Here is a 24,902-nt window from a genome sequence, read left to right as displayed (position 1 = left end):
AAAAAAAAAGGCTCATCTTTTCTTGGGAAATAGTCTTGATAACAGAAAATGTTACTAACATTTACATTATTCTCAAAAGTTCTGAGAGTTTGCGTAGTCTATAAAGAGATACGAAACGTTGCCATTACAGTTATGAGATTCCATATGAAGAAAAGACATACTTTCTTGGATCTTTGCCCATTATATTCTTAGTGTGGAAAAATGTAGCTGGTTATAACTTAAGTAAGAAAACTTACAGTTTACTGCTGCAAACACTCCCATTCTGAGTAACTACATTCTCATAACATCTCCACAACTAGATCATAGATAAGAAGATCTAGAGCTTGGAGCATTTCAATAAAAGTTGATTTTCTATTTGAAAAGCAACAGAGACTGTAATCAAAACACTAAGAAAACACTGACAAAGTGGATGCAGGTTTCACAGACAATGAGAAAAAGGTTTAGCAGGGTAAACTAAGCTGAGGAATTTTAAGAACTAAGTTTAATGAAGAATATTTAGTTTTAAATGAATAACTGAGACAAAAGAACTCCTGAGAAATTGCATACTTGAAAAAGACAGGGACCATAGTTTCATGAAAAAGCTGTACTCTTAAGTAGATTTAGTCAGTAATTATCTCACACAAATTTGTTGAACAGGAGAATAACAATTTTTGAGTCTGAAATACTTTCTTGAAAGAACTAAGGTATTGGTTGCTAAACTACTACAGAAAAATGTTAATAGCTCTTGTCAAGTGAAACAGTTTTGTTAATACACCTTGGTACTGTAGAAGTGCAGACTCAGAGAATAGGAGTTTGTAGATCAAAGTACTCAGAAAATCTCTTTGCTGCTTGCTAGCACTCAAAGCCAACTTGTCCTGAGACAAAGCCTTGAAAGATAATAAAAATGAGAATGTTACTCTTTATGTTCTAGAAGTTGTGAATTCTTTTCCTCAAATCTTTAAATTTACCAATTCTTCTGTAACTGTTGCAATGTAGTTAAGAGAAAAAACATTTCAGTATTAGCTTCTTTCTTCTTTATTAAGAAGCTCTGGGAGTAACAATCTCCCAACTAAAATATTGGATGCCTCTGAAAAGCAGAAAGCAGCAACTATGGCAAGGCAGTTTGCCTTGTCAAATCTCACATTACAATGCATTAGATGAAATTACATAGCCAATTCCATTAAATATTTAAAATGTAAAAAAGAAAAAAATAATAAGCGAAGTTGTAAGAAGTTATGAGTGAGTTTGTTGCTTCAAGATGATACCTAATGCCTGTCTAATTTTAGATATGGCACAGTAAGGATGGATAAGACACAGCAAGGAGAATATGGAGGGAAAACGGACAAGGGTTACTTCAAAAAGTTATGTGGTTGCTTAAATGAGATATTTGGAGAGGTGGTTCAATGGAACGATGGTTTTTAATAACAGATTCTTACTAACCTGTCACAGCAAAATTAGTAAGCTTTTAGACAATATAAGGAAAGAAAGTGCTATAACCTCAGACTTTTGAACAGTCTGTATCAAAGTGATAATCCATATTATGAAGTAACACTTTCCTAGATGTAAGATAGGCATTAATTTATTTTTCTTTGTGGTAAAAGAGCACAAAACCTTGAAAACATAGTAGAAGGAACAAGACAGGCCAAATTTAACTCTTCTGGAAAAATGACTCCCTCCTGCTCATTTGAGAAGTGACTTAGCTAGAAGTTATAACAACAACAAAAAAAAAAACAGTAGAAACCAAGGCCAAGTTCTACCTCAAAACTGCAGTCATGTTAAATTAATAAATGTAAGCTCAATAATAAAGACTGATAATTTGCACACTCAGTTCACATCTTATAAGGTGGATTTCTTTATAATTTTCTTCCAGCGTCTTTTGCAGTGCAATTGTTAAAAGTAATCAACAACAAAATCTTCTTAATCCTAGAAGTTATATTTAGATCTTTAAAGAGATAGCACACCACTAGAAGGAATTATGTTATGCAGAGAACAGCAGAGAACCTCTAAGTTTTGAAATACCAAAATCCCTTCTGAAAGATTAGAAAAGATCTCAGGAGCAATGACAAGGAAAAAAATGCACAGAAGCAGAAAGGACAGAAGAAAAAACAATACAGTAAATGAAAAACATATGTTAAATTTTTTTTTCTATAATGTATACAAAATACAACATTAAGGATAACTGATAGTACGTACAGACTATTATTGTGACTCTTGAGTTCTTATGTCATTTAGATGGTTGCTGGAAGAGCTCTCAGATTTCTTTCATGCGCTTTCTACAAATGAAATCTATTTTACATCAATTTCAGGTCTTTACACTTTAGGATAAGCCAGTGTCCTGCCTCAAAACAGGCCCAATCAGTACAGAACGAAAGCATTCATATAGAAACACAATCTAAATTTTAATTTACGTTGAAAAAAAAAAACATTATTAAAAAGAAAAACAAAAAACAAAATAGAAAAAACTTGCAAGATATTCAACACTCCAATTTTCAGCTACCACATTATATCTGAATTTGTGTACACAAAAGGCTAACATTCTAAGTGTTGGATGAATATGCATTCACCAAAAACATGTAATCAACATATTGTGTAAGAAAAACCCAACATTCCTGCTAGGTTACAGATTAATATTTATCCTCAGAACTACTTCCAGGAAATCTTACCAGACGTAAACTGTGTAATAGAGGATAATTCCATTTGGCTCCAGCGGAGGTTTCCATGACAACTTCACAGTGACACCCGACAACTGTTTTACTGAGAGGGATTCTGGAGGCGAACTAGGAGCTATAAAATAAGAGAACGGGACATAACATCTTGATAAACAGCTAAGATCTATGGGATATGCAACACCCTTACATAGAACAGTAATTATTTGTGATGGAAAATTTACTTTGTACTACACCAGCACAGTATCCATCAACTAATGTTATAGCACAGCTTCTTTTCCTTTCTCTGAGAGATGATAAAAGAAGATTTTGCATGGTGCTGTTTGAACATCTGTTTCTGTGATTCAATGGAAAAAGTACTTCATGAGAAAACAGTGTATTGGGTAAGGTCACAGTGATTCACCTACTGTCCGAGTACATTGCTGTAATGTTTTTTCTTCTAATAAAAGCAAGAGCTTTATAGGTATGAACATGTGTAAAATATAGCAGAATAGTTCCCCTGAGGGAAAAGAGGTGCTGGAAATAATTATATGAAGCAACAAAATGTGGAAAAATCAATAAGCATGGCAATGAGAGATGATAAAATGTGGGATACAAAGCAGTGGTAAAATGTACTCACTCCATCCAATAAGGACCACGTTCATACATTTTATGTGTCACAAGGGCAAGTATAAAGATGGTCACTGACTGAGACCAGTATAATTCATGTGAAGATGAACTTTACGTGACACCATGCAACAATTTTGTAGGGAAACAGAATAAGTAAGTGAAAATGTTGGATCATGTTTAATTTTATTCCAACTGAAGTACTCTAAAGTTCATATAGGTATTGCTGAAGAAATATGTACCTAAGTAAGCATTAGTGATAACCTGTATTAGCAAGTTACTGTGAAGTAAACCTTGATTCACTGATAGTAGTAGTACTATGTAGAATGACTTTTGTTCTTCTCAAGTTAAACCAAAAAGCATCATGTACTAAAAATTCAAGTTATAATTGTAGTCATGCATGAAAATCGAGAATAAGAGCATAGTTATTAGCACATCTATGAAACATTTGGTCTAAAACTTGGAACACTATGTTCCTGTGAATAAAGTACATGTGGTGTATTATAAATACTGTTTCTCAGTTGTTGTTATTTCTTTCACTATCTTAGAAGTTGGCATAAAAGCTTTAAAGCTCTGAACATTTAAGAAAAAATGTTTTTCATGAACAAAAGCTGCCGGTGAGTGTCTGAATTTAGAAGCAAAAATGGTGACAGCTGTATTTATTGTTTTACATGTATTATCAGTGGCTGTATAATAAAAGATCTATGAAATAATGAATACTGTATCTTTTTGTCCAGTTCATGATGAATTTCTTATTCAGGGGATATTTCTTGCTGAAGAACAGGATTAGCATTGCTCTAAATAAAAATACTCTCAGTAAAAGATGGATTTAACCAAATTAGCTATTTGCAGCGTGCTCCAGCAATATTATTATTGAGCAAATATTTATTACTGATGGCATGTATGTAAGGACATGAGCACCTGGGAGATGTGCAGAGACCTATTATAATCAAAAGCCAGTGCTCCCTAAAACATGGAATGAGATTTAATCTAGGAATGCATGGTGCAATGTTTATGCCAATGCAGCTTTAATTTGTGCTCTTAATGTCTTCCTCCCTTTATAAACACACACACACACACACACACACACACACGAAGAGATGTGAATAGTTGAATGAGTAGATAGATGGATATTAATAGAGTTATAATTACAAAATGTTTTCTAAAACCTACATATTTGTGACATGAAGTGTAATAGGTTAGGACTACAAGCAGAAAATGGCACATCACAACTTCTATTCTGACTTACCATCCTCATCAGTCAGTATAGGCAGAGGTGCACTACGAAGGCCCTCTCCCAACATGGTACTAGCAGACACTTCTATCATATATTCTGTATATTTCTTCAAATCTAAAAGAAGAAGAGTAGTTCAGCAAATCAAACATTCAGGGAGGGAACCTTTTATTAATGAAAAAAAACTTGAGATTGTGTGTCACAAGGAGAAGTTCTGAAGTGCTGAAGAGGTCTATCACTTGTGCCTTTAGAGATTAAAATGAATGTTAGGAAAATCTGAACATGAAAAAGAAGGGGTGAAGTTCTAATTACCATTAAAATCATATCCTGAGTTGGAAGGGACACACAGGTGTCATCAAATCCAACCACTGGCTGCACACAGCACTACCCAAAATCAAAGCCTGTGAGAGCACTGTGCAAACACTTCCTGAATTCTGATAGCCTGGGGCTGTGCTCTCCACCCTCTGGTGAACAGCTTTCTCCTTACGCCAAACCTGACCCTCCCCTGATGCAGCTCCATGTCGTCCCCTCAGGTATTGTTGCTGTCACCAGAGAGCAGAGCTCAGCGCTGCCCCTCTACTCTCCTCATGAGGAGCTGTAGGACAACATGAGGCCTCCCCTCAGCCTTCCTTTCTCTGGGCTGGACAAGCTTCATATGTTTTGTCCTCTAGACCATTTTATACTTCCTATTTCTGGAATGCTTAGACGTTTGTCCTTAGCATCACTTTGAAAATTTACTAGTTAAGGTACTAAGTGGCCAGCATTAGCTGCTCCCTGATAGAGCAGGCTAATGCATAATAATGACTGAACAAATCAAAAGATGGAAAGGTGAGTAAAAATGGAAGTATTATATTCACAATAAAATTGGTGACCTCAGTGCTTACTTTGATGATAAATATGTCAAAAAAGTCTAATTAAATTTAAATTTAAATGCTAGAACACAGTAAGAGACATGTTTGATTGTATACCAAGCATGGTCCATTCCACAACAGTACTATAGGGCTCAAGTGGCTACTTCTTACGACAAGTGGCACCTAACTAAATATGAACAAGAATGATCTTGTCCATCCAGTGAATCAACTGTCCTGCATCAGTCAGTCTGTTGAGCCCTTCTCAGAACAAGTTGCAGTTGCCTTAAGATTCATATCATTATGTACTAGCCTGTAATACGTAGTACCAGATGAGTGGTGTTTATAACTCTTTCCTCGGTTCCATTAGTCCTCTTGAGATATATTGTGTAGGTCTGTATGATTCCATTGGGAATGGATGGTGGAAGAAACGACAGCTCAACTTCCGTGGATGAGATGTTCCGATACGTTATGTTTTCTGGTGCAGAATTGGGAACTAGAAGATGAAATTTAGACTTGTAAAAGATTCCAGTGAGTTTCATTGATTTCTTAAGCATTTTCTTAAATTAGTTAAAATGAAAAACACTGTAAACATTTTTATTTTTATCCTTTTTTTGTGTGTATTTTTTGTTGTTGTTGCTGTTTGTTTTTTGCTAAAATAAATTTCAAAAGAGGCAATATCCAGAAAGGGAATAAATGCCACTAGAGGCAGTGAAATCAGCCCCCACTTTTGCCTAATTTCATGTTAGAATAGTAACAAAATGCTCTCAGGAATGTTTTGAATACATCAGCCCATGAATAGGTTGTAGTTCACTAAAAATGCTCCATTTTCCAGCTCCTCTTTTATTTTTATCTTCTCGTCTCAAAAGATGTTTTTGCATTCTCTATCACAGGCAGCAGGAATTCAAATTTTTGTTCTGAGCATCAGGGGAGCTAGGTACTGTTAAGGGGCTTGAAAATGAAACATAGAAAAAAATATATGTCTAAATTAAAAAGAACAATAAAAAAACACCTATGGATAAGTACATTGAATCAATTGGGTAGATACCTATGTATCTATTGTGTCTGTCAAAAAATCAAACAACAAAAACAAACAAAACCCACAACAACAACAAAAGTGCCACAAAATCAGTACAATGTTTTTGTACCTCTATTTTGAGTTCAATCTCATGAACTCTTAAAACTAGGTGCCTGTGTTCTCATTCCGCATGAGTTCTGATTGGTTTGGCAGCTCTGGACCACACCTACTTCACACATGGTAAATCAAATTTCATTTCAGAAATGAGGAGTTCACAGTGATAACTACTGTGTCTTAGCAATCAAGAAGCTAGTGCATATTCCCCATGCCTTTTTGAGCACTACAGTCATGTCCTTCCTTACTGAAAAGTCTAATGAACGGAGCACATCTAACTCCAGATCTAACTCTAGGTATAGACAAAGTGCCTAGCTGTCTAAGACAGCAAATTAGTGAAGATTTCAAAAAGCCTCAGAAAAGTACAAGTGTCATACCAGTTGTACCAGGATATATCTGAGTCCTGAAGAAAACCAGCCACTTTTTATTCCTGAACCTACAGCTTAAGTCAAACATCTGTTCCTCCGTGTCAACCATTGTTCTCAGAATTCTTCCCAGTGCAACTCCTGTTTAGCTCCACTGAAAAGATAATCACCCCCCCTCTTTAATTTATATTCCTTTTTCTACAGTATCTTATTTTACAGCCTACTTAAGTCTCCCCCTATGCCTTGTTACAACTTTTTAATATTCATCCTTTCTTCCCAATCCTCATTTATTCTTTGCCTTGGAAAAATTTAATTTTATTTGTGCATTGTCCAAAATATTTCCAGCAACAAACAAGCTCAACTACTACAAAATAGCACCTTATCAGTTAATCCTGATATATTTCTTCAACCATTAGAATTGATTTCTTACAAAATTTTAGTTCATAAATTGTATTCCAAGTCAATCTCACAATTTGAAACCCTACTTTCCTCTAAAACTTTATTTTCCTGCAAGATACAAGAAACACTTGAGGACAAATAGTAAAATACATGATGTCATGAAACATACGTATTCCAATTGTTTTCTTTACTTTTTAATCACTCATACTATTTCCTTATGTTTGTTTTGTGTATACAAGAGAAAAAAGAGATTCAAAGTTTCTGCTTTGCAAAGCAAAAACCTACTTTTAAAATAAATTAACATAGACTTCCAAGCATCAAATGCCACCATAAAGCACTTGTCAGAAAAAAAATAGTTTTCCAAAAAATTATACACTCACCAGTTTCAGAAGTTCTCACCAGAAGTGGGAGAGATGTCTGATTCCCATGGCCAAGTCTAGTGAATGCCCTTACAGAGATGTTGTAGAGAGTATAAGGCATCATTTCAGTAAGTGATATATTTGTAGATGACGTGTTTCTCACAAATAAATCATTGGAATCACTGTATAGAACTTCATAGTGAGTTATGAGACCATTAGGCTGCTCAGGTGGTGACCATTTCAGGTTTATCTCTGTTGCAGTCACATTTATTATCTCTACATTTTGGGGTGGGGAGTCTGGTTCTGTAGTAAGAAATCAAAGAACAAAAAAGTTTGAGACATTCAGTTAATTGAATATAGGACTGATCTGATAAACCTATTGGATTATTAGTAAATTTCTGTATTTTTAAACTTTCCACTAAAAAAAGTAGATAACCTTTTTATCAGTACAACTTCCTTTGTCTATTGCTTTCATTCAGACTGATTCTTCAAATCCTCTCACTGATTTCCTCTAATTTAATTTTGTCGGAATGTCATCTTTCTGTCTTCTTCGTAAAAACAACCTGTCCCGTTTCCCTCAAACACCAACTTAACCAGGAAAGGGACCTTTTTGCAGTGAAACTGAATTCCCTTTAGTTTTCTGTTAGAGTTGCTAAATGATAACCACTGAAGATCCCAGTGCAAATCTTGCATACACAGGTTACAAGGTGAAGCAGAAAGCAAGTCCAGCTCTAGGGTAGTGTGCTAAATCTATCAGCAATGTATGGTTTCATGTGACTCTATCGAGCTCATAAGCCCCTGAAGAGCTGAAGGAATGAGTGGGCTGCAGTTATGAATCAGCTCTGAGCATCAACCTTTATTCCTCTAAAGGCCTCATCACTTCACTCCCAAAGTAACCTATCTGTAAAACTGAGGAAAAAAAGTTGTAAGAATCCTGGATTATGCTATTCAGTTTATGCACAAATATATACAGACATTTTAGAATTTATCTTGAAGCTTTTTGATGTAAAGGTGTCATGGAACCACTTTCATTCCTGATTTCTGAGCCCATGAATGAAAAAAATGTTCACTCTTTGGAAGGCAGGACAGCCCACATAAATAATTCCCATGTGAAGAAGCTTCATTTTCAATTGAAATGGATTTTTCTATTTATCTGGCTGTGAAAAGAAATATTTATGTACCATAGCCTGGTATCTTCCATGCTAACATTGCTTAAGTTAGATGTAGTTACTTTGCTATCTGGAGTTCTCTCTCTCTTTTCAACTCATCAGAACTGAGGCAAGTTATCATTTCTAGGTTAGCTATAGTAAGGATACATGAACCTCAATCTGAACTTCATCAGGAAAACTAAAGAAAGAGAAGAACAAGATGAGAATAATTACACAAAGCTTTGTAATAAGGCAGGAATTATCATTGATTTTGTCTCAGTAGTTTGCCCTGGGCTTACATATATCTCTTAATTATTGGACTGAAAATCAATTTTCTGTCATATTCAGATGCAGGGCATCTTACTTAAACTTAAAATTTGTTTCACAGAAATAGATATTGAGGTAGGCAGTTTCCCATTCATGTGATATGCCTTTCCTCTGCAAAAACTAATAGCATTGAAGCACAAAAGCTGTAAAACAATATGATGAACACTTTACATTTTGCTGTTTACTATTTTGGTTGGTTGGCTACTCTACTTATCTAAACTTCATAAATCTCCATAATATTTAATCCTTCACTTTTAATCCTTTACTTTCTTTTTTCCCCACTTAACTTAATTATTTCTCCTGTATTGTAGTGTATTTGACAGCTGTGAGAGATAAATGACAATTAGATTATTGCTTTCTTTATTATTTTGATAAAATCTGGAAATAATTCAAAGCAAGTGAAAATAAAAACCTGATATAAATGAGGAATGATTAAGTATTGAATTCATATCTCTGCTCTGTAAATGAAATTCCCATGTTTCTCTTTGCAGAGATCAACAACAATTCAGCCACTGACTGATTGAAGACTAATTATTTCAACAAACATTGATTTTATTAATAAGCTTTCTTCCCATCCTTAGGTATGTGCGTAGACTTCTTCAATATATAAATCAAATCATCATTGTAAATGATGTATTTACCATCTTCAGGGGTTCTCACAAAGATATCATTCTCTTCAGACAAAGCACTTTCTCCAACCGCAGTAGATGCTGCAACTCTCATTTTATAGTTGGTGTATTTTTTTAAACCTAAAAGATTAAGTAAAATAAAAAAAAAAACACAGAAATGACTGCCAATGATTCTCCTTGAAAATGATGTAGCTCTCTTATAAAAACTATTCAAGTGTTCTAAGAGTTTTTGAAACATATTTGCCACCTAAAATATAGAATTTGCACGATATCATTTATCTGGGGAGTGTCAAATAAACACTCAGACAAATCAATAGGTTTTGAAATAATTGAACTAGCTTCAAGCCTGTAAATTGCTTTAATTATGAAAACAAGGAATGTGTACGTATACACAAATATGTGTTTTATTGTACACGCATTACTCTGTTTAGCTCAAATAAGTGCCTGAAACAGCATAACTAATATATTTCCTTTAATTAGCTTAAATATTATCACCTTAAAGAAGAAAGTTATTATTAACATTACACAAATTCTGTATGGAAAAGAAAACAAGTCTGAAAAAGAACTAACAGTTTAGAAACATTTTTCTATGTAGAAAGAATGAGATGAGAAAAAATTGGTAAGGAGAAATCCACTTCAGAAATTACTACTCACTACTTTACTTGCCTTATGTAGTTCCCTCTGCCGCTCTCACATTCCCTACATACCTCTCTCCACAGCAGACAAGGCTGGCACCAATTTCCCATCTGCACTGTGTGCATGTGTGGACGGGGCAGACTTGATCTACCTACCTTACAGGGGCTACATTACAAAAAGTTGGAATAAACAATTTTGAATAATATATTTGCAATTATTTTTTAGCACACGACACAGTACCTGTCATAAGTAAGCTGTTGTTCGAAGTTGTTGTGTGGAATGCTCTTTTTGTATCTAGCTCCATTGCATAAACGGTATAATGAATGATTTTCCCATTGGGATTTGCTGGAGGATCCCAGTACAGCAAAACAGAGGAGGAACTAATGTTCTTATAAGATATACTTTGCACTGAGCTTGGAACTTAAATGAAAATTAAAAAAAAATAGTAACAGTAAGTAAAAGAAATTATTTTTAACAGATTAAAATTCCTGAAAGAACTTGGAGACATTAACTTAGCTCCAAGCTACATTTTACCTTGCTCACGTGTCCTCACTGTGAGGACAGATGGTGGCCCTTCTCCAATAGCAGTGAAAGCAGACACACTGATTGTGTAGTCTGTAAAAGGTACAAGGCCCTTTATAACGTAAGACAGTTCTTCACCCAAAATGTCAGTGGCATACTGATCATCTGTGATTAAATGGAGAGAAATAGTCACTTATTTGTAAACTCTCATTTTTTCTTTTGTGTTCTAAATTCTGACACAATAACCTACAACAATTTTACTGCAAAAAAGAATTACTTTCCATGGCAATCAAAAAAATATAAGGAAAGGAGTCTCATCAGAAAGGAGTTATTGTTATTAAGTCAACCCTCAAGCATATAATCCCTTCTGCTTTTCAGAGGTCTTCTACAAAGTATGAAATTCGGACAGTAGGAAGAAGGATAGATAGCTTGGCCTAGGTGAAAGAATGCATGGTAACAAGCTAAAACCAAACTAAAACTGACAACTATCTCAAAATAAAAATAAAATTAAAAATAAAGAGGGATCTAGGAACTAAGAAAAAACATACTTGTAGAGTCTATTTTTCCCTGTGATTACAGAACTGTAGCTCCTACGTTGTTGAGATTTCTGATTATTTTGTTGTTGTTTTTAGGTTTTTTTTTTGTTTCCCTTCCCTCCCAAAGGCTATACTTGAAATGGCTCCCATCACATATCACTTCATGCTGGTATTTTCAGCAGAAGAGTTGGAGCAGAATGAAGAAATCATACACATGCCCACAAAGAGTTTTTGCTGCACCAATGAGCACATCTGTACATGAGTCCAAAGTCAGCAGCAGCTCAACTGTTCTAGCCAAAATCCTCTATTATAAAGGAGCCTCTATGACATTGCAACATGAAAAAGTTTGGGTATTCTACACATCTAAGTATCAGGACCAAAGATTAGCATCTAAATATCAGCAAACACTTTTGAAAACTTGGCTGTCAACAACTTTACTATAACAACTACTATAATACTTTGCACTATATTACAACAGATGATGTTTGAATTTAATTTTTCATCAACATAGACATTTTAGCAACTCGCTAACTGAAGCTGAATGAGGCAGTAAAAGAAAACTCACTTTTAAAGCAATGGCACTGTATGTTTTCTCTGTATGACAGAGAAGACCCCTTAGGATTACTATCGTAAAGATCCACTCAACACTACAGAATTTAATGGATTAAATTCTGGTCTTAAACACTGGTATAGACAGAGGAATCCAATGACTTCAATAGCTCTTTTAAAAAATTGACTTTCTGTCTACTGCTTAAAATTCTCAGTGTAAAAATTCAGAGTGGTATTTTAAGACCTCGCCTGTCAGCAAGGAACTGCTTAATGATTTGTTAATATTCATACTTAGCAAAGAAACACTGTTCCATTGATAATACAGAACAAGTGTACACACTAATGACATCACCATGTCATGGGGTCATCTCCACCTGTTTGTAACCCATATAGTCAAGTTGTAACTTTTTGACCTATTTACCTTCACTGACATTTGAAAACCTATTAGTCAAAAGGCTTAGAGAAATCAAGGTCTCTGAAGGGCCTGGAGATATGTTAATCCCTGACAATCACACCTGCTTTGGCAACTGTAATAACTGATTGTCTATGCAGCTTGGCTGATGGCTTTCGGGTGCTCCTTTCACTAGGAAGAAGGTCAGCTGGGTGACAAGGGGCTAGTTCCTGCCTGTGTGGCATTCCCATTTGCTTCAGGAGGTTATTTGGTAGTAAAAAAAATCCAACTCCAGCAAATGACCCATTCATAATTTGCCTGAACCATGTGCTAAAGTTTGTAGTTGGGACAGTGATGGTGGTCCTCTGGAGCAAAGGAACAGGTAAAAAAATATCTTGAAATGTCTTACCCAAAGTAGAATGTAATTCTGCAGCTCCATTTATAGCAGGCAAACGATCATCAGACGCACTTGTAAATATCACTGGGGAAGCTGTCTGAATACTAGAAAACATTTCACCTGAACCTTCATATAATTCATTGGCTGTTTCAATTGAATTCCAGGTGGGAGAAGATTCAATGTTTTCACTTATCTTGTATGGTTCCAAAGAATCAATCAAATACTAAAAATCAGAAAAATAAAGTCACAGTTTGTCATTATTATATTCCTTATTGCAATTTATATATACACCATATAAATTGTGTATTGCAACCATCACAATAATATTCATGTGATATATAATTAACTTTGCAAAATCACAAGAAAGCTCAGGTGCTTGTAGCCTACAGCTTGCTCAGTTTAAAAATAAACAAGCAGCACATGCATTTTAAAAATTTCTTAAAATTTCTTAAAATGTGGATTTTAAAGTTTCAAATTTAATGTTACTATTCTTGTAGGTATATTGAAAAGACATATTTGAGCTTGGAAGGCTCCATTTGTACTAAGCATTTTCCAGCAGGGTAGGAGGTGCTGACAAGAAGAGGGCTTCAGATGCCCCCACTAGGCCCTGAGGAAGAAGGACAACAGGTTGATCAGATTGATGAAAGGGAAAAAAGTTATCTGTATGACCTCTAAGTAAAGAATAGATAAGAGTGGGAGAAAAGCAGAAGCTAATGAAATAAGATGAGTTTTAAAAAGGGGAGTAAATAAGTGGAAAAGAAGAATGAAAGGGAGGCAAGTGATGTAAAGGTCAATAAGACAGCAGGGTCAGGCAAAAGACAAATTTGAAAAGGGATGCAAGTAGACCTAAAGGGAGAAATTACTAATGTGAGAGGTACAAGGAAAGCCGAAGAGAGAGATGCTAGAGAATAAGCATAAAATGGTGTATAAGCACTAGATCGTTTTGGCCCTTCAGAATGTGGGACCAAATCCAGGACTGCAGTGTCTCTAAATTGTTATCCTGTCATCCGTGAACACTCCCCACTCACAGATATGGCCAACTTCACTGCCAGAAACAGATTTTTATAACGTTTTTATAACAATGCAATTAATACACAGTACCCCTCTCCTTACAGACCTCAGGTGGAGAGAGGAGACAAAAAAGCCTTTTTTATCAATAGCCTTTTTTATTTTTATCAACTACATAGACAGTGAGGTTGAGTGTACCCTCAACAAGTCTGTAGATGACACCAAGCTGAGTGGTGCATTTGACACCATAGAAGGAAGGATGCCATAAAGACGACCCAGACAGCTTGAATAGTGGGCCCATGTGAGCCTAATGAGGTTTAATAAAGCCAAGTACAAGTACAGACTGAGAGAAGTGCTCATCGAGAGGAGTTGTGCCAAGAAGAACTTGGTGGTCTTCGTGGATGAAAAGCTGGGCATGAGGCCAACAGTATACTGGGCTGCAGCAAAAGAGGGATGACCAGCAGGGAGAGGGAGGTGATTGTCCCCCCTCTACTCTGCCCTTGTGAGGCCCCATCTGAAGTACTATGTCCAGGCCTGGAGCCCCCAACACGACGAAGGTGTAGAACAGGTGCAGAGGAGGGCCAAGAAGATAACCAAAGGGCTGGAGCACCTCTCTTATAAATGAAGTTTGAGAGAGCTGGCCTTGTATAACTTGGAGAAGAGAAGGCTCTGGGGAGACTTCATTATGGCCTTCCTTGAAGAGAGTTTATAAGCAGGAGGGAGACTGACTGTTTTATATGGTCTAATAGTCCTAGGACAAGAAGAATGTCTTTGTCTTTTAACTGAAAGAGAAAAAATCCAAGTTAGGAAGAAATTTTTTACTCGGAGGGTGGTGAGGCACTGGAAGAGATTGTCCAGAGAAGCTGTGGATGCTCCATTCCTGGAGGTGTTGAACGCCAGGCTGGATGGGGCCCTGGGCAGCGTGATCAGCAAGGGAGTTGGAACAGGTGATCTTTAAGGTTCCTTCCAATCTAAGTCATTCTGTGATTCTTTTTTTTACCATTTTATGTAGGTTAGATTAACCACAGCCAGATATTCAGCCTCAATCTAACCTAAGTATGAATAGGTAAAAGACATATATGACTCATTTTGACCAACGTCTTACACTAAAACATGAAAATAACTCACATGAAAATAACTTCTGTCTCTGAGGCTTTAAACAGTGTTATGATTTGTTTTCTTCTTTAATTAGAAAATTAAATTCAATAAGCTTTAGAAAGCAACATTGATTCTAAATTAAGAATTCAGAAATTAGGAAATCCCAGCATTAGCTTATGTCTGTGTAGATAATTTTCCATCTTTTCTGTATATACTATGATACAATCTTTAATTATAGGGTTACATAATTTCACTTTTCAAGGATCTTAGTCTGGCTTAATGAATGAATCCTTATCCTCATCATTTTCCCCAGCTCCTTTTTAAACATCTGGCTCCAGGGCTCTATTTAATCTATAACATGCAACTTAAAAGAAAACTCCTTCACTGAACTCTGTATCAAAAACAAAGATTCTGTGCCAGATCCAAAGACAAGCAGTTTCTAAAAAAGGAATTTGCAAAGTTTTGACAGCTATACTCAACTTTAAGATCTTTTTTAAAAGCCTTAACTCAGAAAGAACTCTCTTGAGCTGCTAATTATCTACAGTTCTGTGCAGCATGCTCAAAATGGCCTAGGTTTGCAGAGCACATCAGTGCCCAAAATACAAAAGCTAGAGAAGTTGTCACTGTAAGTCCTATAAAGGATTTTATTTGTATGTTATATGTAGACGTCCATAGCATGGAGTTTAGTATGCAGTGTCAGACACTTAAAACACAAGGATGTAGATGGTGCCTTGGAAGTAAAGCACTTGAACAGCTCTAGGAGACTTACGCTGCACTCACTTCTCCATAGGATTCACATCCACATCTGGAAAGTTTTCCTGAGTGGCTATTTACTGATCTAGGCACCTATACTCTTCTTTAGGTATGCTAAGAACTGTTATGCTGAAAAGAACTAAAAAGTGAAAATAATATCATCGGTTGGCTATGGAGTCTTGCCTTCAATAGCTACAAAATTCAGGATCTGGATTTCTCCAGATTTCTTTATGATTTTCATGTAGTACAGATAGTAGCCTTTCAAACCTCTTTCAAACACAGCCAGAAAAAGAGGGTGGCATTTGAAATCATTAATAACTCATCTGAGGTGGCTAATTTCACATATTGTAATTACTGAACAAGGCAGTGAATCAGATTTAATCTAACGAAGAAATCTGTATTAAAAAAAAAGCTAAATACCTTATTTTTTCCAATGAGAATAATGTTTTCCAGTGTAACTTCTTTTTCTTGCACATGCACTTTAACTCTGTACTGGGTAATGATTCCATTTGGTTGTTGTGGCTTTCTCCAAACAATTTTTATATATGTAGCTTCCACTTCTACTAGATGTAAATCTGATACAGCACCTGGGACTAAGTGTTCAAGAAGAAAATTGATTTAATTACCAATTATTACAAGTTTTTTTCAACACTGTAAGCAAAGTACAATATGCATTTAAAAAAATTTCAAGTTCTTATCCTCTAACTTGCACCTACACGGGTAGAAAGTTACTTTATGTGTTTGTTTCAGCAAATAAGGTACATTTCTAAAAATATTCACACTGTTTTTTTCCCCACATATATGACATATATATTACTATGGTAAAATGATGTAAGCTAGGATAGTTCTACTTAAGCTAATGCACTGCTAGTAGGCCTTATTTGTAATTATGGACTCTAAGTACATTTAAAATGAAAACTTAATTCTTGATTCATCAGTGTCATTCAAGAATGAAATAAAAAGCTGAGAGAAAATACACTGAATGAGATACATCTTGTTCATTTCAGTTTAACAGTGAATTTCAATTCAAATCCTCCTTTAACTATACACTAATAATGATACTGCACTGTGTGTAGGACTGTCAGAGATCAGAATAATGTTTTTTTCAAAAGTATTATATTCATATTTGGTATGAAAAAGTCATATCTTATAAATATACTGCAGAAAAAGACAAGTCTGAAATTCCTTGCATAATGAAAGTTGGCACGTATGATGTTAAAATTAGACATTCCATGTCATTTAAAACAAAATCAAAAAGGATTTGGCTTCTGACTGAATTTAGACAGAAGACAAAAATGGCTCTGTTGAGGTGGGCCATCTCAGGAAACTGCCTCTGAGATCTCACAAAATCAGACATTGTTGGAAAAAATAGGAACTATAGGACAATTCTCAATCGCTGGTTTCGGCAAAGCTTGCTATTAAGGTGTAGCAGCAGGAGGAACACCTTAATAGCAAGCTTTGCCGAAACCAGCGATTGAGACTTTTTCTAAATTTGTGCTGTGTAACACAAAAATAATAAAAATAACAATGTTGAAACTGCCTATCTATGGCATAGTAATTCCCATTTTTTTTCTGGTTGAACTCTTACCTGCAGACCAATAATTCTGTACAATCTTACATATATATAAAAATAAAATTGTGTTTCTACCGAGCAAAGGACTGGCCCCTGAGGAGTGAGCTACTGGGAGTCCAAACTTCCAAATCATAGCATAGGAGAGACTCTGAAGCAGAACTAATAAGCACTTTGCCCCAGGACAAAATCTCAGTGTTTCCCTCAGAGCTATGGTCTCTTGTAAAGGTGGCTCTCTTAGAGACTGCTGAGAGACCCTGGATTTGGAGAAAATCAGTCGAATGAGATTTCAGGGTTGAACAAAGATATCCCAGTGGAGTTCTGCAATGTTATTTCCCTACCACTTGCTGCCATCTAACGACTAAAAGGGTGACATGCAACTTAATTCCCATATCTAAAATACTACTTTTGCTCAGGCAGAAGTTACTTTTCTTTCACAGCCTCTGAAGGCTTCTATAAGCAAATAAATTTAGTGACTCTGTATGAACTCCAAAATAAAGTTGGAAAAATAAATCAACACCAGCTCATTTCATTAGTTTATTAGACTTCTCTTTCAACACCTTCATTCCTTCGGTTGCAAGGAAACTAAATGTCTTTGAAAGAAAAATTGACACCAGTTACTATGTACAGCCTACTTACCTTATTTCTGTATGCTTACTTACCATCTGCAGGAGTGAAAACTGTGAGGTTTGTCTTTGGTCCCACACCAGCGCTTGTTTCTGCACCAACATACACATCATACATTGTAAATGGCACAAGGTTATGAAATACGAACTTATGATCTTTTGTGCTGTTACTCAGAATATGTCCTGGAATGAGAATGAGGAGATAGTAGCTCAAAAATAAAACAGTTCATCATTTGCTTATACTGAACAGAGCTACTTTTAAGGAAGATGAAATGCCAAATTTGTTTCTGAAAATTATAAGGCATTTCCTTATTGGAAATAATACTAAATGGCTTTAAAAATTAAATAAATAAATAAATAAATAAATAACAGCAGCAACAAAACAAAGAAACCTAAAATACCATTTCAGGTATGTATGGCTTTTAAGAGAAGGAGATTTTTTATCTATTTCTTTAATTATTGTTGCTGTCCATAAATTAATTTCTCTTGCTTATCCTATATCATTCAAAAAAAAACCATTTAGTAGACAGCTCGTTCACTTCTTTTACAGTATGTAGTTATATAGCCCCATAACCTTGTCTTTTTAACCACGTCTGAGTTAAAGAATAAATACAAAAACCCCAAAAGAGACTGAAACCATGCAGAGATTAAGATCTTCCAGAAATATTTAACAGAAAGAGTGAATGTAAGATACAGAATGATTTGAATATATATGCATTCTAATTTAGCTGTGAGTTTAGCTTTCCATTTTTCAGAAAGAATGAGAGGAGCTGGCTTTCTCTACCGTTAAGAACACCTAACATGAATTTCATTGTGTACAAATCCTTATAATGGGCAGGTCTAAAAGTTATTTAAGAAGTGCTAGTCATTCTAATACTGAAAAGGATACATAGCAGTGCTTTCAAATTTTCTTTCTCCACTGGTGGTGACACTAAGAATGCAAGTGTAAGGACATAAAAACAATCAACCAATCAACCAATCAATTTAGACTTACCAGATGGCCCATACAGCTCAACTCTGTAACTAAATTTCCCCGTTACTATGGTTGGTGGGTCCCACATCACTGAGAAAGACTTTGCAGTAACGTTAATCTTGGCAAAATTTTGTGGTGGATCTTCTGGAACTTAATTTTGAAAAAAGTCTTTGAATATAAAATAATTTATATCTAGAAATCCAAAGAATCACACACCAGACAATTAATTTAAAATATAAGCATTAAATGCTCTGAAGAAAACTTACATTAAAAGCACAGCTCATTAAAGTGTCTTAATTTTATCCTTTTTTTTTTTTTTTTTGGTTCAACATGATTCTTGCATAAGGTATCGAAAGAACTGTTAGCATACAAACAATACCTAAAACATAAAGGTGTCCGGGATTTTATAAAGTTTAATGTAGACTTATTACATACAGATTACATACGGAAGATGCTCACATACTACTATGATGCCCAGTAATATAGAGCTCATGTAGAGTAAGATTTTCTTTCTCAAACAGGTTTTTTTTCTTATAGATTACCTCATATAGCTGATTTCTGAGAGCACTGGTGACATTTTGTTATTCAAAACTTCAAAAACAGATACAGTTGAGACTGCAAAAACATTGCACCTTGTATTTTCATGAAACTATTCATGTAAATTAAAGCAACTACAGAAGCTGATCCGTTTCTGAAGCACACCTTCCTTTCTGAAGTATACCTTCACAAGTTAGTGATATTACTACTGAAATGGAAAATTCCGAAGACAACTAAACAAATCCAAAGACAACTAAAACAGCTACAATTCTTTTCAACCATATGGATTTAGAAAAAAAATGATTTCCAAAAATGCCCAAGTAAACTTTTTTAAACCTCTCTAGACATAACTGCCAACTAAGGATGTTTTAATGCTAGCAAAACTATTCAGATGAACAGTGCTAGAAGAGAATTCCATTTATTTTCATTTGAATGGTGCTATAACCGTTTGATGAATGAAAGAGCAGCCCAGCAATATCAAACCGAGTCAGACAAAAGAAGAATGTTCTAGCAAACAAAAAGGCAGAATAACATTTCTCTGGAAATAAGAGTTTTCTAGTATGGCTGTATTAGCACAACTGCCCATTCTGCTCTTGGATAAGCGTTGATTTCAATTCTAACTTCTCAGAGTATTTTGAGTAATCCAAAAACCAATTTTTCCAGTGCTTAGAGATTTCTTCAGCACTGACTAAAATTCTGCAAGAGCTCCAGACTGAGGAACCATGGGAAAGGAGTTTTCTTTATACTGCTTTTTTTTTTTCCTTTTTCCCCTGAAATGCAAAGAAGCTTTAAGTTTATTGCTATGTATACAATATATACGCTCTTTTAATTCTATGACTGACACCCTTTCTGTTCTAGTTTATTTTTAATTTTCATTTGATTGAAATATTAATTCAAGTTCTTGAGTTATCCTTCCTATTTCATAAAATTAAAGAGAAAAGAATGATCTGTCCTGAGCACACTTTGATTCCTTTGGCTTTTCACTATAAGTGAATCCCTACCTTTCTTTGTTTTTCTATAAATTTGAGAACTTTATTTACTTTTGAAAGTAATATATACCTGATTCCGGTGTTCGGACAATTGCGCTGTCAATGTAGCCTGCTTCAGTGTTAACTGCAGAGACTTCAAAAAGATAGGTGGTATATGCCCTCAGGTTAGTTATAACAAAACTGATTGGCTCATTCCAAACAGAGCTCATTTGACTAGAAGCTTCTGTACTTGCTGTAACTGTAGTACTTGAAGGAATTGTGGACTTGCCAAAAGTAGTTGAAGGAGTGGTAGTACTCCACAGAAATGATTCACTGTTATCCTAGTAAGACAAATATGAAATAGTATAAACAGAAAGCATACCAACTGTTAATATACAGAGGTCAAAAAAGGCAGAAACCCTTTGAAACAAAATCACCTGGATCTGGTTCTATTTTTTTCTTTTCAAACTTCAATATGACTGAAATCAGTTCATCATTTCATTACTTGAGGTGCTAGCACATCTTGATAGTGACAGTAATACAGTGTTTGCCCTTATTCAAAAAGATTTCAAACATAATTGAACAGAAGGAGCTTTTTAGTCTCCATTTAGCTATTCCCAGTTTTATCATTCAGATTGCCTCTCTATAAAAAAATAAATGATCTCTAGAAAGGTCTTTTTTCAACATGTGTATATTGTATGCCTACATTTATGTATACATACATATGCACAGAAAGAGATCGACAGATATATACATATATAGCAGGTACCAGACAGAGGTTTTCTGATCCATACTGTCAGTAGACAACTCTGAAAAACTGCTGGGCTTTACAATCATTGATGTGTTATGTTATTCAGTAGGTGGCATACTCTCTTCTCAGCGCTAAATTAAATCAGCCTGATGTTTAAAGCCCTCAAAAATGCTTAAGATTATCATGAAAATAAAATCTGAAACCAAATCCCTGATCATCTTTTTAATCATTTAAAACTGCACTTTTCAATGTATTACTAAGTCTAGCACCCTGAATAAAAAAAACATTTAGGCAACTTGACATCCTAATAGTCATAATACATGGCTCAGAATAAAAGAAAAGAAGAACAAAAATTGAAAAGGAGAATATTCTTCAAGAAACTCTGGAAGTTATACACTAGCTTCAGGTTGAAAACAGAGGGATGGTAAAAATTCTTAAATTAAATATTCACTGAAAGTTTCTGAACAACTGTCTACAAAGAATTTTGAATATCGCTCTGCTATTTCTTTTTATGTTGCTTTGAAAAGTATTAAACTAATCTTGAAATGTGATATGCAGAATAGAGCGCAACTTAAAATATACAAAGCTTTATAAGGCTATATAAAAATGAAATATTAACAGTACTATATCTCTACAGTGACAGAAACAACACACTTCTTTTTTTTTACAGTAAATACAGTGAATTTATTTATTCCATCCTTTTCTATTAAAAATATATCAGTTAATTGATCTTTTCTTGACATTGTTACAGGATTAAACTGAGCTTTTCAAGGTAAAATTCCCTTCTTAATCTACTTTGGACAGAAGGTCTTTTCTTCACACATTATATCCTTCTTCAGGCCTAAATGTAAACTACTGGGGACTGTTCCAAAAAGCAAGCCTCCAAATGGTCTCAAAATTCAAACTGTATTGTATTTTGTAGCTTCAGTCTATTTCTAATTTAAAAGGTTTATAGCACTTACATTACACTCTGGTAACCTCCCAGACAGAAGGTCCTCTACTTTAACCAAGACATCTTTCACTACAATTCCACTTCTTGCATGTTTCACACTAATCTTGAAACTAGTTATCTTTCCATTTGGTTGTCGAGGGAGAAACCAGATCAGATTTACAGCTGTATAATTTAAGGCTTCAACTGTGAGATTCACTACTTTACCTGGAGCTTGAAAACAAAACAAACAAAAGCAGTGAGACGTACTTTTCTTCTCATTAAATATGTATTTCAGAATCAAATCTACCATGATCTAAAATGATTTTCATTATAATTTAGTACTACAGTACCCAAAGAACCTATCACGTTTCAAATATTTCTGCTCTCCTGTATTCAGTGATCTTAAATGGAAAATAACCATTTTAGTTAGACCTGTTCAAAAAAGCCCTCTGTATGTTGAAAACCGTACTGTCCACACAACTATCCACTCTAGTTAACTTTTTCTAGATAACTTTACTATTTTAAATTGAACTTCATTTTGATCAAGTTGTTGGCATCTCTTTAATCATCACAGCAAAAGCTTAAAAAAAGAAAAACAGGATCAGGGTGACTTACAACTCCCACCTCCAATTTCAACAGGTCTTCCAACTACATTAATAATAAGGGTTTTACCTTTAATACAGTATGAACAGAAAGTATCAAAAAGTAAAAAGCTGAAGTTCTCATATAGAAAAATGCTAGTCCTCTGTCAACTATGAGTTAATAAAGCCCATTGAAGTCTGGTTTTCTGTGATTGTTACAAAATAGTGAAGAATAATGATTTGCATAGCTCCTCCAAGTTAGTTAGCTACACCTTCTCATATTTGGTTTTATAATTCATTGTTATCTCAGAAATCTCATGGAGAATGTCTTCCTGCCTTTAACTGACATTATGTTTGACATCACAGTTTGTACTGCTACAGAAATCAGCCTGGAGTCTCACACACACAGGGACAATCACCACAATGGCAGCACAAATTCTATATTTCAATTAGACTCGTACACCTCAACAGAACAGGCCTGGTGCCAGCACTTCAGTCAAGGTTCAACTGTTCCTGAAGTGCTTGGAAAAGCAAGGCTAAAAATAGTAAATTTGTAAAAATTATGGAAATATAGCCTAAAAATGTATTTCTTTTTCATTTTCAAATTCATCAAGTCATATTTTCATATCAGTTGTGCCTTTTTTCACCCCTTTTTCTTTATATTTAAGAATAAAAACTTAGTAAAACATATTCTCCACTGGGCTTTTTAGAGAAGGTACTTTGACTTAGGCAATGAACAAACACAGCCTGAAACAAGGAGGCAATTCAAGAACTGATCCTAGTACTTCCAGTCTCCTAGTACTGCTGCAGGCACTAGCTGATGGGTGTGATTCATAGATAGTTCTGCTCTCCTCTGACACTACTTTTTTGAAGCAGCCTACCTAGAAACTTGTATTGAAAAACACCAAGAGAAACAGAGTTTTCATATGAGAACCTCCACATGTGCACACGTTACATCCTGTTACTAGCAAATAGGACAAAGAGCACCATTTTCCACTGAGTGAGAAAATACAGAAAGAATCGGGATTTTCTTCTAAATGTATCATAACTTGTACAAATACAAAATATGAAGCATCAGAGATGCTGTATTTGAGCAAATTAGGGCAGCTTTAATAAGCGGGTTCGTTAAAATTACCACTTTCTGCAGTCTGGAAAAGAAAAGGAGCACTAAATACTCCAACACCAGCACTGTTCTCAGCAGCAACCTAAAGAAAAAATAAATCAAATTAGAGAACCTATAGGATGTACAGGAAGTGTGAATATCTTAAGGAGAAGCACAGATTCTCCTACCAGCTTTTAAATCATAAACGTACAAATGAACAAAACAGATATGGTAGAAAGAATCCAGAAAACTGAGTAATACATTGAAAGTCTTCCAATTTGAGATTCGCAGTTTTAAAAAAAAGTCCAGGGTAATATGACAAAAGTATACAAACTTTTGCATAGTGGAGGTGTCAATTATACATATTGCTTGGCTTTGAAGATAAAATAAATGTTTGTTAAATGCGCCATTAGCTCCTAGACATCTCTAATGCCACAGGGTGACATTATAGCAAAAAGTTTGGAAGCAAGTTAAAAAAAACAAAAAAAACCACAAAAGTTACTTTATGGATAACAAAAGTTCACACAGTTCAAGTAGTTGTAATTCAAATTTGGAAGGAGTATTAATGCTTGTGCTTTGAAGTACAGAGTTGATACTAATTATTTGAAGTTTAGGAAAAATATTACTTGTCTGAATATTCTTACAAATTTATCAGTGATCAGGTGCCCAAAATCTTGCAAACATTCAAATATGTAGCAATAGCAAACAATCTCTTTTATTGTTTCTTTACAAATGTTTCCTCATTAGATTTCTAGAAACAAAAATCAAGACTGGGCTGTCAGAAATAGATTGGAATATTCAAAGCTTATAAAATGCTATTTTGAACTGTACTGTTGTGATACGTACCAGAAGAAATTTAACAAGAAACCAGCTAAAAACAATAACAAATTTTCATCCATGCAAAAATGAAGAGCTTTTAAATGACACAACAAACTCCTCCCCAAAAAACCACTCACTGCCTCCTCCCCAAAAAATCCAAGAAATACCGGCAAAGAAATAAATTACACAGGACAAGGAAAATATTTAATGTTTCTTTTTGGCAACATATTTCTATCTCAGTGAGACTGCTAGTGGGTCAGCTAGTGGGGCAGCCCACCAAAGCAGTAGATAGGCTAACAACCCTCCACTTGCCAACAGACTTTAGTCACTCATGCCAAAAGCCATCAGGTCCCTGCTAGCCCAGTATAGCTGGGTCTAAAGTCACTTTCATGAGTCAAATTCAGCTCTATGATCAATGGCTAAAACATCAGTAATGAGAAGAAAATATATATATAAAATATA

At 34.9% G+C, this 24,902-nt stretch overlaps 1 protein-coding gene across 1 annotated transcript in view; it reads right to left on the bottom strand.

Annotated features, from left to right (window-relative positions):
- Positions 1-24,902, bottom strand: part of PTPRQ (protein tyrosine phosphatase receptor type Q) — a 110,797-nt gene that overhangs the window by 70,449 nt on the left and 15,446 nt on the right. The window contains exons 12-25 of the mRNA XM_031553761.1: positions 23,655-23,724; positions 21,970-22,169; positions 20,348-20,597; positions 18,773-18,901; positions 17,815-17,961; positions 16,003-16,175; positions 12,736-12,946; positions 10,863-11,015; positions 10,569-10,748; positions 9,705-9,812; positions 7,610-7,891; positions 5,647-5,829; positions 4,501-4,602; positions 2,643-2,763 (exon numbers count right to left, since the gene is read on the bottom strand). Of these exons, the coding sequence (XP_031409621.1) occupies positions 2,643-2,763; positions 4,501-4,602; positions 5,647-5,829; positions 7,610-7,891; positions 9,705-9,812; positions 10,569-10,748; positions 10,863-11,015; positions 12,736-12,946; positions 16,003-16,175; positions 17,815-17,961; positions 18,773-18,901; positions 20,348-20,597; positions 21,970-22,169; positions 23,655-23,724 (2,309 nt within the window). The remainder of the gene's footprint in view (positions 1-2,642; positions 2,764-4,500; positions 4,603-5,646; positions 5,830-7,609; positions 7,892-9,704; positions 9,813-10,568; positions 10,749-10,862; positions 11,016-12,735; positions 12,947-16,002; positions 16,176-17,814; positions 17,962-18,772; positions 18,902-20,347; positions 20,598-21,969; positions 22,170-23,654; positions 23,725-24,902) is intronic.

This window comes from Meleagris gallopavo, chromosome 1, assembly GCF_000146605.3.
Source record: "Meleagris gallopavo isolate NT-WF06-2002-E0010 breed Aviagen turkey brand Nicholas breeding stock chromosome 1, Turkey_5.1, whole genome shotgun sequence".
In the NCBI taxonomy this organism is placed as follows: domain Eukaryota; kingdom Metazoa; phylum Chordata; class Aves; order Galliformes; family Phasianidae; genus Meleagris; species Meleagris gallopavo.
The sequence above is the reverse complement of the archived record's forward strand: the minus strand, read 5'-3'. Positions and strand labels throughout refer to the sequence as shown.